The sequence below is a fragment of the Thermobia domestica genome, chromosome 14, assembly GCF_964235325.1.
Source record: "Thermobia domestica chromosome 14, izTheDome1.hap1.1, whole genome shotgun sequence".
Taxonomy (NCBI): domain Eukaryota; kingdom Metazoa; phylum Arthropoda; class Insecta; order Zygentoma; family Lepismatidae; genus Thermobia; species Thermobia domestica.
The window spans coordinates 117,217,414-117,230,635 of NC_137467.1; the positions used below are offsets into that span (position 1 = coordinate 117,217,414).

General features: G+C 36.2%; 1 protein-coding gene across 1 annotated transcript in view; it reads right to left on the bottom strand.

Annotated features, from left to right (window-relative positions):
- Window positions 1–6,295: 6,295 nt before the first annotated feature.
- The window catches only part of LOC145670292 (uncharacterized), a 15,191-nt gene continuing 8,264 nt past the window's right edge, over window positions 6,296–13,222 (bottom strand). The window contains exons 3-5 of the mRNA XM_081738754.1: window positions 11,505–11,670; window positions 8,926–9,065; window positions 6,296–6,631 (exon numbers count right to left, since the gene is read on the bottom strand). Of these exons, the coding sequence (XP_081594880.1) occupies window positions 6,296–6,631; window positions 8,926–9,065; window positions 11,505–11,670 (642 nt within the window). The remainder of the gene's footprint in view (window positions 6,632–8,925; window positions 9,066–11,504; window positions 11,671–13,222) is intronic.

Sequence of the window (13,222 nt, forward strand, 5' to 3'; positions counted from 1 at the left end):
TGAGCGGAATATGGTACATCAACTCTGTCAATCATAGCGTGTTCTAAAGTTCATTTCCTTACGACTTCGGTATGCATACAAGCAAGAAATATATTGATTCTAGTAAGGAGCATGTAAATGAATATCAAATGAAATTAAATGCTGATTCATTTCACATTCTAAATTCAAACTTGAAAATTTAGTGGCAAGTATTTGTGCTTAAACTGATTCACACAGAACAGGAATCAGAAGAAAACAAATATATATATGTATTATTCCATTAGACGCAGACTTACTGTTTTACTGATAATGAATATATTATATAACGATTTATGGCTGATTCGTTTTATTATTAATGAATTTAACACTAATGCTTTATTGTTGTAAGATCATATTGCACTTATTTTTAATTTATTTTCCACATTCCTAATACTGATACAATAAATCATTTTCAACCAAAACTGCTAAGTTTTTTCTTAGACAGAAAACCAAGAAGAAAAAAAAAATGAGTACAACTTAACAAATATACACAATTCTTTTGAAACTTGGTAACCGTTTGCATTAAAAATGTAAATAATATGAAAAAAAATACAAAACTTGTTACAAGACTGCTTTTTTTAAATGGAAAATTTTGTAACTACCATGTAGTTCTTTAGTGTCAATACCTACATCATAATAAATGTGTTTCTTCCTACGTTTGATAAATAATACGGAAACATGCATAAAATAAAGCGTAGAAGATTGAACTGAATTAGTGTTTCGCTATGTTAACTGAATTTTCCTTATCATTTTATTATTACATATTTTTCAAAAAGCTTTTTGGAGTTGGTAGTGCGTATTTCTAATGTCATTTAATCTCTCAATTTTTTTTCTTTCTTTCTAAAGTGTACCGTATATAACGGAGTACTGAAAAGTTTTCAGAATAGTTTTGCAGCTCGTGAAGTTTAAGCTAGAATGATTAAACACCACCAAGCAATTCCTCGTACATCCTTTGTGAGTCAGTGCCCTAAGCGGCTTTGTCCTAGGAAGTCGCATTTAGTTTTTAAGCGTATCTTCCCCCAGTTATGCGCTGAGTAACAGCGAAATTGAAGGTGACGAAATTTATGAAACTAGGTAAAGCTAGAAAATCTGCTTCAGAAACACATGAAATGTTGAAGTCAACATTTGGAAAAGATGCTTTAGGCCATGGTCAAACGTAAGAGCATGTTAAAAGTGACAGAACATCGGTTGAAAATAATGTCCGTTCAGGATACCCGTCAATCGGCATAGGATTTTGTACCACGAAGAGAACATGGGAGGATTACTGTAAAGGCTGTGTAGAGACTTGCTGTAAAGACTGTGAAAAAAATTATACTACTAACTTTCCATCGGATTTACCCAACTCTGCACCGTGTAACATTTTCTTCTTCTTCAGAATGGAAATCAACTTCAAGGGCCGAGGATTTAACAGTATACAACACTCAAGCGAAACTGCCATCACGAAACACACGAGTGGAAATATATGCAAAAATTAAACGTGATCTTCTAGCACCAAGTCGCTTAAGCATTGACCACCAAGTGATGCACGAGGAGCCATTTGCCGGAATTTTACTGTACAGACACTGCGGAAACTGAGTACCCCATCATACACAAGACATTATTTAACATGATAAACGCAAACAAAAATTTACATTAAATGCCCACACAGACTGGATTACAAACGACACAATTTCACGACGAAAATTTTCGTTAGAAGTAATTATTATTATTTTACATTTTCTGAAATTATTTTCTTGGTACAATATGCATTATTTGCATCTAACAATAATACGAAAGTATTTGCTAAGCAGTAATAAGACTTGTAAGAAAAGGCACAAGAACAAATAAAATACTTAAATACAAGGGACAATAATTAGAACCATCGTTAGCGTAACGTTTCGTAACACCTAATATAAACGTTACAATACGAAAGAATATCTACTGATTCATGTTCTATCATAGGTTCGCTACATGTTTCCGTACCTATCTCTTAAGAGTTAATGGCATTTGATTTTCGCGACGTCACGCCTGTGGTTTTCATTCCTTAATAGTATTCGATTTCTCCTAGAAACTTTCCTTATTTTTATAAGTTTAAAATAAAATGAGGAGACAAAATGTATAACAAAGAAATTGGGGCAGCTCCTGCAAGTATCTACATTTTAAGGAGTAAAAATTTTGTTAGTGCACCAAGGATCAGAACAGGAATCGTCAGGCTGACGTCCTAGATTCAATCTTACGTCCAATAGCATATTTTCAACTCTAAAATTAGAACAAAGTGTAGTTTGAACTCAGTAAAGGTTATAGTAAATGGTTTATGTAATTCAGTGAGATTTTGAATGAAGAAATATTATGACCACTAGCAATGTATTTGCAATCAATAAAAGCTATTCTTTTCGACGTACGACACATCATACTACCATATAATATTAATCGGAATTTAATGGCATCATATGTTTTTCTTAAGACGGACACCTTCCCAAGATACGGTTCTTGACTTTGACACATTTATATTAGAATTGCAGAAACCCATTAAAAACTGCTTTCATAAATATATTTTTAGTAGTTTAAACTTAGTGTCACATGACATCCTTCCCAATTAAAAAAAAAATACTTAGAATTAAAAATGGCAGACAACGATTTACCTTCCTTTCACGCAATATTGTTTAACTTTTGTTTTAAACCCATTTCGGTAACACTAAATCCTTTTCATTAGCAAATCCAAGTTACATTCTTATAAAGGAACCAGAACCCGTACAAACTTTTGCGACTGGGTACACGGATTCCTTTTCCAAAGCGGTTTTATATATATCGGGTGTAAGGAAAAGGTAGTACAGGCAGACAGACTTGATTCTACAGCTAAAACGATACGAAAATGTCTTTATAAAGTTGTCCTTTAAGGCCCCCTTTTGGAAGGGAGAGACCGGTAAACTTTGGTCGATATGGCAATATCGCACGGGTTGTCCGTAACAACACTTGATAGCAGCGACTTTGGAATGGTGTTTATCGTGGAGTAGAGGAAAGTGCCGTACTTCAAACGAAGGTACCTAACTTCAAAGCTCTTTGTCATTTTTCTTTTTCTTCTTCTTTTTTTAAAAATAAGTATGGAATATCGGATGCAGCAAAAGGTCTGAAATGTGGCGGGAAAATGTGAAGAGATGAAAACGTACATTTAAAATGTCAAATTGAATAAATGTCGTACAAAAGGAAGCTTTCTGTGCCCAGATCATGTCAAAACATGCTGTTTCAAATCTAGCCATTTTGTTGTTAAAATAAAAAAAAAACTGATTTAAAAAACCTTAGATAACGAAGAAGTTTAAACTAAACTCCAAAGCCGATATCACGTGTTTCTACAGAGTACCGCAAGGTGTTACCTCATAGTCCAAATTTTACCCGTCTGTCACTTCAAAAGGGAACCTCGGAGGACAAAATATCGTAAGACATTTTCGTTTCATTTCAGCTGTAGAGTCAGATTCTGTCCAAGCTGTGCGATCTTTTCCTTACACTCGATATGTAACCTTTTTCTATTCCGAACAAAAAATCAGTATAAAATTTACATAGAACCAACCATGTTTTTTAAAAGTTTAGTTCCTACTTCGGTGGCCATAGGACCATGCAGGCAAAACATCTAGTAGTACAGGAATGTATGCTTCATTGCAAATGCTTTGCTAGTGGATATAATATTGTTTGACTGAAAATCACATGGATTAAGAAACATTTTCTTATGCTCGAGCCCTATTACGATTATGTTAGAAAACACTGCCCCACATGCAACACAAAATCATACCGAAACAGAAACATATATGTTGTCATTATCGATTATCTTATAATACGTAGGAGGCCCTGCAAAATTCAAATTTACTGGTATGCAGATCCACTCTTGCGTGAAAGACAAATGATATGCACAGTAGTGACTGTCATAGCCAACTGTTTTCATTTTCTTACATAGAAGGAAAATGTGCGACTCTTCGTCTAACAAAATTTTTTTTATATTATAAAAGTTTAAACCATCTTCATGAATTTCGAACGCTACCATGCAACACTTGAACACAAATCCGTTGTATATGCACCAAGCTACTGACCGACAAAGTTTCAACAACGAAGGAGGTAAACACATTGAAAACAATGGAAAATTCTGATCTTGTGAAAGGTATATCTTTGCTCCAGGTCCAGTTTCTTGTTGAATATGAAAACCGTTTTTCTGAAAGAACTTATAACATATCTGCAATTGGTGTTTCAAACCTATAGTTTCTAGAACATTCTTTCGACAATAAGCAATACGGGCAGCAATCTTGGACGGTTGGTGTTTGGATTCATACCTCATACACCATGTGAAAACAAGTGGTCCTATATGTCGCATTAAACGTGGATAGTGAACCATATGATGATGCTTAGGTTTTAATGTATCCTGAAAAAAAGATTTGTATATCTCATGATGTTCTTCAATTAATGTACAAAGTAATTCAGAAGTGTTTACGTGAATAACTTTTGATGTTAATATGACTGTTATTTCTCTTAGCAGAATATAAAATTTCCAAACGATATTTTCCTCGGGGATTAAGTCACCCATTATCAAACCAAAGTACCTTATGAGAAATAACATTTCAGCAGCAGACAAGTTTAATTTATTCTTTTCAAGATTTTCAGAAGATAAAGGTGCCGGCTTATTTACGTCATCTGACATGCTTGCAAAGGCCGAAATCCTACTGTTTAAAATATCCATTGTGAAAAGACGTGTTTTGTTGATGTAGTACTTCAAAATATGCATCATATCATAGTTCCCCACCCCTTCCAAAAGATCATGCATCACGTCCACACTGTAATTTTTGGTAACATGAAAACTCGGCAACATGTTCCAAGTGCTATTCTCTTTTACTCCTGTCTGTGAAGCATCTCCGAGAATTACATGTAGTTCATAATTCTCAACGTCCCGCAAATTCCGGACGTTTTCTCTTGACTGCGCCTGTAAATCTGTTTTTGATGTAAGGCAAAACCTGCAAGGGTACTTAGCAGAAAATGACTCTGTAAAGCCAAGAACGGAATTCAATCCAAGATTGTCACCTGTAATAACACACAACTTAAAATAAATCTGTACTTCTAAACCATTATACATTACACATATACCTTCACATTCTAGGAAACGCAACTCTTCAATAAGAATTGAAAAGGTTGCTTTATTACCGAAAGTTTTTCTATCATTTGAATGAAAGAGTAAGGCGAGAAATATGTTCTCTAGTTTCGCGAAAAACTCCGGTGGAATACATGCAATTGTATAATAAACTACCCCTATCTTTTTTGTACCAGCATGCCCACTTAAAGGATTGTTAATTTCGTAATCGTCAAAGTAAAGAAATAAAGGTAATATCAAACGATCATCAGAAACCGTTACCTCGTTTCTCCAATGCAGTCCTTGCACACTACTGAAAAGTACTTCAGTCTCTTGTTCTGCACTGTTCTTGAAGTGGAGTAACGTTGACAGAACATTCGGTAACTCCAAAAATCGTTTAAGCATTTTTCGCATAGGCACAAACTTTCCAAGCACTTGTAATGTTTCCACCGAAACCTCGCCTTTCTTTCTCTTTGAAGATAATTTCTGTCCAATAACATAATCAATTGGTTTTATCAACCTGCCCATTGTCTCTAACATGCCAAATCGCCTATATTCGGTTTCCAAGCTATAAAATGGACTGGATATTATACTAAACATGTTCATTACTTCAGTTACTGTATTATCATCAACATGATTTCCTCGAAGCGTTTGTAAAATTTTCTCTCTTAGCAGTTGCATCACACTACCGCCCATAAACCCGTGTACCCAGTCGCAAAGGTTTTGTATATGAGTTCTGGTTAAGTTACATTGACTATACAGTTTAGTAATAAAAAGAAGGGCTTCCTCCTTTACAGCCTCACGGTAATCTTCAAGAGAAAGGCTTTCCACAGAAGTTTCAATTGGTATATCACCATTATCAGTCAACTGTCTCTCAACATTGATGTGACACACCTCATTTTGGTATCCACGAAAAGGCTGGTTCCCATCACCACCCGTACTTGTTCTTTCGTGTTTCAGCAAGTGTTTGCGGAATGAATTGGCGTTATCAAATTCGCGTCCACACAACGAAAGGGGCTCATGGCACCTAATTTGTGACAAAATTTTAAATGAAGTAACAGAGACTGACTCGTTCTTAAGTCACTATGACAAACAAAACACTTAGGCATCTTCTTACAAACTAAAAAGAACGTATATACATGAAAAAACTATTTTACAAACTAAATGATTAACGGAAAACAACCTTTCCCGCCATTACACCTTTGATATTTCAGAGATAAGCGTGTTCACTGAAGGAAAATTCTTGTCGCAGTCATTTTCAATTTTGTACATATGTTTCTGCACAAATGTCCACACCTGTTCCGATTCCTTCGGATATTCTGCATCCAGTACTTGAAACGTCTTGAATGTGCTATCGATTGCTTTCAGTGGAGTTTCAACTCTGTAGAGATTATCCTCAATACTCACGTAGAAGGCTTGAGGTTCATCTATTTTTGAAGCGACAACGACGGGCATGGGCTGCACACTACATCCAAAGCGCTGCATCTTTAGATGATGCCTTTCTAACTCTGTTTGAAGATCGGACGCTTCCTGTAAGTCATGTACACAGAATTATTATCACGTTACACACCTATTAACACGTTATCAAATTCCAAAAACTACAAATACACGTATAATTAAAATGAGCTTGTATTTTAAACACGAGGTGCACCAATAATATATATAGCAATGCAATTAAACTGCTACCAACTGTTTTCAGGCATTCTTCTATACTAGAAATGTAATGTAATGAGGTCATAATTGACGCGAGTCACTTCTACGCGATATGAAATGTCTTGAAAACTAATATAGGTTAATATGACAGTATTTCGAATGTATTATTATACCCCTTGAGTTGTACATTTTTAATACCGTTCATTGTGTTTGTATTATCCGATGCAATTAAGAAAAGTTCTGGAAAAATTAAGTAAAGTTCCTTAGAGGAATCTACCCTTTAGTATAAGGTTTGAGAATAATCACAAAGAAAACAATCTGAATTATTGCACTTATAAACTTGACAGTAGTTACGTGAATAGATAACTGCGACATCAATAAAATTGTCCTAAGCTTACACTTAATGGTTTACATTTACAGTAATAAATATTTCAATTAAATGTGGCAAACTTGGAATCACATCCAGACATAAAGTAAGCACGGATATTTTAAAGATAAATTTAGATCCTGTACGTCAATGACCGCAATTCTTGACGTTACAAATCTCCAGGAAGAAGAAAGAAAAACCTTTGCGGAAATTTGAAAAGCAAGGATGCTACAATATCAATGAATTAGTTTTTAAAATAATGATCGCGAAAAGGTTGGTGCCGTTCCCCTACGTGCTGTTTAGTATTTTTATAAGATTGATATTACACACATATCATTACCTCGAGTATAAACACTTCTTACTTATTTATGCCATAAAATGAAGAAAGGAGTGCTATCATAGTTCCAATATTTGAAGGGTTGAATGAAGAACATTTTTAAAGGCACTGGGAAAAAGCTGTTTTGAGCCAAGTAAACATTTTATCCATGACCATAAACATATTTAACCTCTACTTATGTTTTAGAAAGTTTACATAGCATTCACCGAAAGTTTTACAGCATTTTTACGTTTACTATTGTTATTGGAATATAGGGTTTCATCACGGGAACTTCATAAGGCATAAACCTACAGTGGAACCGAAAATACGAATAACATCCTAAAATCCCCTCCCCCTTCCTCCCGGGAAATCGAACGCAGTCGCCCAACAAAGGAGATAAGTGTACTAGCAACGAAGGAGTAACTTTTAGGTCGGCCTTAAGTTCGTCACGTTTGAGGGATGTCGTCCCTCGGAGAGCACACAATCCGAGAGAGGGGAAGAAAGAAAGGAATGGATGGGGAAGGAAGCGGTCTGGGACCTGTGTGTTAGGTACCATCCCGGCATTTTTAGCATCGTTCACTGTGTTTATATTATCCGACGCGATTAAAAAACAAAAAAAACTCACTCAACCCAGGAAAAAACACTCAGGATGATTGGCCTGAAAAAGCTGTTACACTTCTTTGATCGAGTGATCCCACCGGGAATCGAACCCAGAACCGCTCGCACCAAAGGCGAGGGCGTTAGCGACTAATAAATATTGTGTTTTCCTATTTTATGCATATTCCTTTCTATCTACACAACTTAGGTTCACGATATCTTCGTAAGATACAAATCGCGTCACATACACCGATATATGCTTTACTAATTGCATGAAGAAGAGTCATGTATATTGCAAAATATGGTTGATAGCTCACTCCACCAAGGGCGTGCTGTCCCGAGGGGGCCTTTTCTTAAACAAACTTTTTTGTTTCCATGTACCACCAATATGATCCTCTTGATATGGTATGGTAATCATATCAATTGAGTGCACATCAAAGATGGAGCGGGTCAGTGGCTATGGATCACGTGGGGATAATTTTGAGTATACTTTAGTGGATCTTGGGTTACATTTCCATGTTCCACTGTTACGTATGACTACCCTAACCCAACAGTAACAACTGACTCATTGTAGTCCTCAATATAAAACATTCCACTTTGATCCACTCTCGACATATTCGGTCAGTAGGTCGAAGTAGATCAGTAGATCATGGTGACACGTGGTGAGTCAGAGTGGATCGTGGTTTGATGAAAATGGTGTTTGCTTACACAATATTTTTGTTTGAGCATAGCAGTTTTTCCAGAAAAGCTGATTTTTTTTTGTTTGTTTGTTTGTTCGATAAGGTTTCGTGCAATGTTCTCCATTCTCCAATCACTAATTAAATGTTAATGACATATTTCGTGGTAATCAAGTGTAGATATTAATACATTATATTACATAATGGTACATACTCTGACATGAAAAAGGAATCCTTGCTGTGCCTCGTATTTGGAAGGTTTCCATAATCCACCTCCGTCTTTCCTTTTGATACACGTGGTCACAGATGGGAAATATCTTCCAAGAAGTATTAATATTACGACTGTTCTGGCATCTGGAAAAGAATGAAATATCAAGAACATTTGTAGGTAATTAATTTACGCTTATACAGCGAGGTCCGGAAGTGGGCGTACCTCTAATTGGTATTTTCTGACGGTTTTTGGTTTTACCTACATTTGTTTGGTAACACTGCTTGGCATTGTCTGGTAACATTCCTTTGCATTGTCTGGCAACATTGCTGTCCATTTGTTTTCTGCTTGGTAACAGTTATCAGATCAGTTCCTGGCCGCTGGATTGGAAGAGGTTGTGCATCCAGCTCTTTGCCAGGCCTCCAAGAAGTCCCGATCTGACGATATCAGACAATGCTCCCTGGGCTTTCATGAAGCAACACGTAAGAAACACTCGATATCACACAACGCAGGAATTACGAGCAGCTGTGGAACACGCCTTCACCCTCGTTGACTCCGGAGTATCTCCGCAAAACATCTGCCAGAACTTTGTGCAGAATTCAGTTGTGTTATGACATGGATGGTGATCATACCTTTGTTTACGACTCTTACGACTTCAAGGTAGCTGTGTACAGACATTCTACCATAACTAACACTATACTGTTGAAACTAAAGGGGGGTACGCCCACTTTTGGACCACTTTATACTAATTTATTTGAATGTAAGTGCTAACTTTCTTACTGCATTCATTCTCATACCTGCAGAGGTTTGCTCTGTGATACGCAATGAATACTGTATATTACTTTAAGTCAATAATCAAAGAAAAAAGGAAATTACATTTTGTAAGCAATGGACAGCAGTCTGAAAAAAACACACACAAAAAGTATCATCTTTTGTAACTACACCCAGATTCGGCAAAGGGATAATGCGATGTTTCTTATATGCAAATATTGGGTCCAAATAATGGTGAAAACTAATCTTAATACGATACTTATCTATCGCCTATAAGTACGTGTATAAAAGCTGTACATGAAGTATATTATTTCAAGAACCAAAGGTTAAAGTCAACGTATGTATTTCTCTTTGGGAAGTTGCAACAGATACGGATAAAAAGAGATAAATTGAACAGCTTAATGAATCAAAATAGGCAATTAACAACAAGTTAAAGACTACACGCTGCGGAAAAGCTCTTTCGTCACAAATTCTAAACATTAGTTTCATTCATTGCTACAAAAGGGATTTCATATCTGCTTATTAACCCTACTGAATCTATCTTCTTCATATACTGTTATTCAAGTAAATACTGATTTCAGGGATGTAAACTGGTCACTGAAGTCAGTATTTCAGACTCTTTGGGAGATTAAACGAAAAATGTTCAATTACTACACAGCAGTTGAAATATTTCTCGTGATCTGAGCTCAATAATGAAACAAAAGAATAACAGAGCTTTTTTAAGTGCTCGATATGTTGTCGATTTACAATTATCATTTATTTTTCTTCTAGATTTTGATTTATTCTGCTCGGACTTACGACTAAAAGGAGACAAGGGAAAATTGCCGGAGCAGCTGTAATTGATCTTTTCTTTGCTTACGGGAGTAGGCTGAACAGTGTTGCGTTTTAATAATTATAGTGAACAATACTTAATGAAATAATAAACAATGTGTACACCATTTCTCCACAGTCACAACTTACTTCCATGCACTTCGATAAATTTTATTATAATTAGCAATTTTTAAAAAAGGGGGCAGGAATGACTCGTAAACCTTATTCGCCTTCTGTGCAGATGGTATGGTAAAAATCAATACTGGATAATGAAAGTGTAAGTGTAAAGGCTAATATGGAACAGAGAAACAAAAGAGAACTTCTTCAGAAGGGAATTTGGAGGGGAGGGGATGAGAGTACAATGCTGTGACACTTAAAATGCGTCTTGATTTGTATATTTGAACAAACTTTTCTTATTAGATTACGCAATTTCTAGTTTCTTACTCCGATTATTCAAAGTATTCAAATGTTCTCGGAGGGAGTGACCGCCCCTCCCTTTAATCCGTCCGTGGTGTCATTCGTTTGGCTTTTCGCTTCTAATTCAAAATGCTTTCCGAAACAAGTTGTCTTCTTGTGACAGCAGGGGGTGGAAGAAACAAACAAACCGTGAAAGGAAGAAAGAAGTGGTTTTGGGCTCTTCCAGTCCAGACCATTCTAACCACTGAGAAGTGAGAATCACAACGTGATTTTTCTGGTAAGAGCGTCCTTTTTAAAGCAGCTAACAAGCAAACAGATGGTCAGCCCTCTTCCCTCTGCAGCATACTTTTTATTCTCTGTTGCCAAACTTACTGAAGAATATATTGCAATTAATCTAACGCATGTAACGTAAATTGGAGACCGTGGTTGGATTTATATGGGTCTTGTCTATTTGTATTAAAAATTTCAAGTCATTACCTACAATACTTTGTTAGAAATTACCATATTAAAATTTACATGTTTTCAAATGGGAAGTTAGAAACATAAGCGAAGAGGTAGAAGATCCCCTTAATAAGAAAAATAATTACCTTCCCTGATGTTCTCCTGCAGCAAAAGTTCTACTAATGTGGCTCCGTCATTTGTTGTTTGTTTGGTCGTGGTAAGTATATGCTGAATCTTCTTTAAGTCTGCACTCCACGTTGAAAAAAATGTTATATCTTTCCCAGGATATAACTGGCCAAAATCAATGTCGATCTGAAAAGTAAAAGAAATTGTTGTCACATATACCTAACGCTGTTTGATGATATAATGTTCTATGCTTTCTTCTCTTTATACAAAAGTTTGGTAGTATAGTTTTCTTTGAAGTTCATTAAATAATCTTTGTTTCAACAGAGCGTTTTTAATCAAGTTATGAACATCAATGGCATTCACCCCACTATAGTATCCATTTTCAGAAAATACTATGTCTGATTGAAAAAGAAATCCCAAAGTAGGCATGTAAAAAACAATTACTTAGAGTGGAACTGATAAAATACACGCAAATATAAAACAAACTTCCAAGCGCTTTCGCATTTATGGAGTCGTCATACAGGGACGCAAAGACGAAAGTGGAATAAGAAATAGAGAAAGACACAAGGACCGCACCTATACCAACAGTGATTTCTCCACAAGGTTCTCTACTTTCTCGTATGAGTACTTGACAGCAGTCACGTGATCACATGACCACCATAGCACCTAGCAGAAATATGGCAAAATGAAATGAAATCTTTGAGTTTTACGTCTCACGGTTATGCCGGTTAGGCTAAAAGAGACGGTAATGATGAGAGATGAATGAAATGGTGGAATGAAGAAAGTGGGAGAACCCGAGAAAACCCACGAGCACGGTGTTTGTCCACCACAAAGTCCACACGGCGGGAGCAGGGTTTGAACCCGGGACCCCAAGCACCGGAGGTGAACGCTCTACCACTGAGTCACCGCGCCCCCCCAGAAATATGGCGTAACTCGTCTTACTCTGTATCTTTCTTCTTCCACTTTCGTCTTTCTCTTCCTGCCTAACAAAGCCATAAAAGGTGAAAGCTCTTACAAGCTTTTTTTTTCTTTCTTAAATCTTTGCGCGCATGTACTGCACGTGTATTTTATCTAATTTCTGGTAACTGGTTGGTTTTTAATTACACAAAAACGTGTCTTTAACGTAAGCTTACATAATTCTGAACCTTCTGCCGCTGATGCTGGTATATTTGTAAATTAAAATAAACTATTAAATGTTTTCATAGGAACATTATCAACAAGAGTGAGGATGTGGGGCTGATCGGGGAGCGGGCTGGTTAGCGTAGAGGTTAATTTATTGGCATTGTACGTCGAAGACAAAAGATCTATTTTCGGCCCACTCGCACTTTTTCACTCTGATTTTTCATTATTTCTGAATCTATACAGGATTTGCTGTACTGAAAATCCGGTTGATTTTCTCAGAATTACTAAACGTTCTACCTGCTACAAGATGCACCATCTCGTCCATCAGCTTACTCACAGGAAAAAATTAGAACCGAAAAACTCCGAAACATAGTGCAAGACAGGGTACAACTTCATACACCGAAAAACACTTATAAACTCTCTCGCCTCATGCTAGGTGCTTTTTTTGCAAAGAAAAACTGCCGTGTTCGCAATTTATATATAGCATCAGCATAAGACCCTTATGTTCATGATTTTTTTTAACTCATTAAATTTTGTTACGCGTTTTTTTTTATTTTCCTTTAAGTACAGTTCGTTCTGTGATACGGAATTACACTTCCATAAAATAATATAAAGG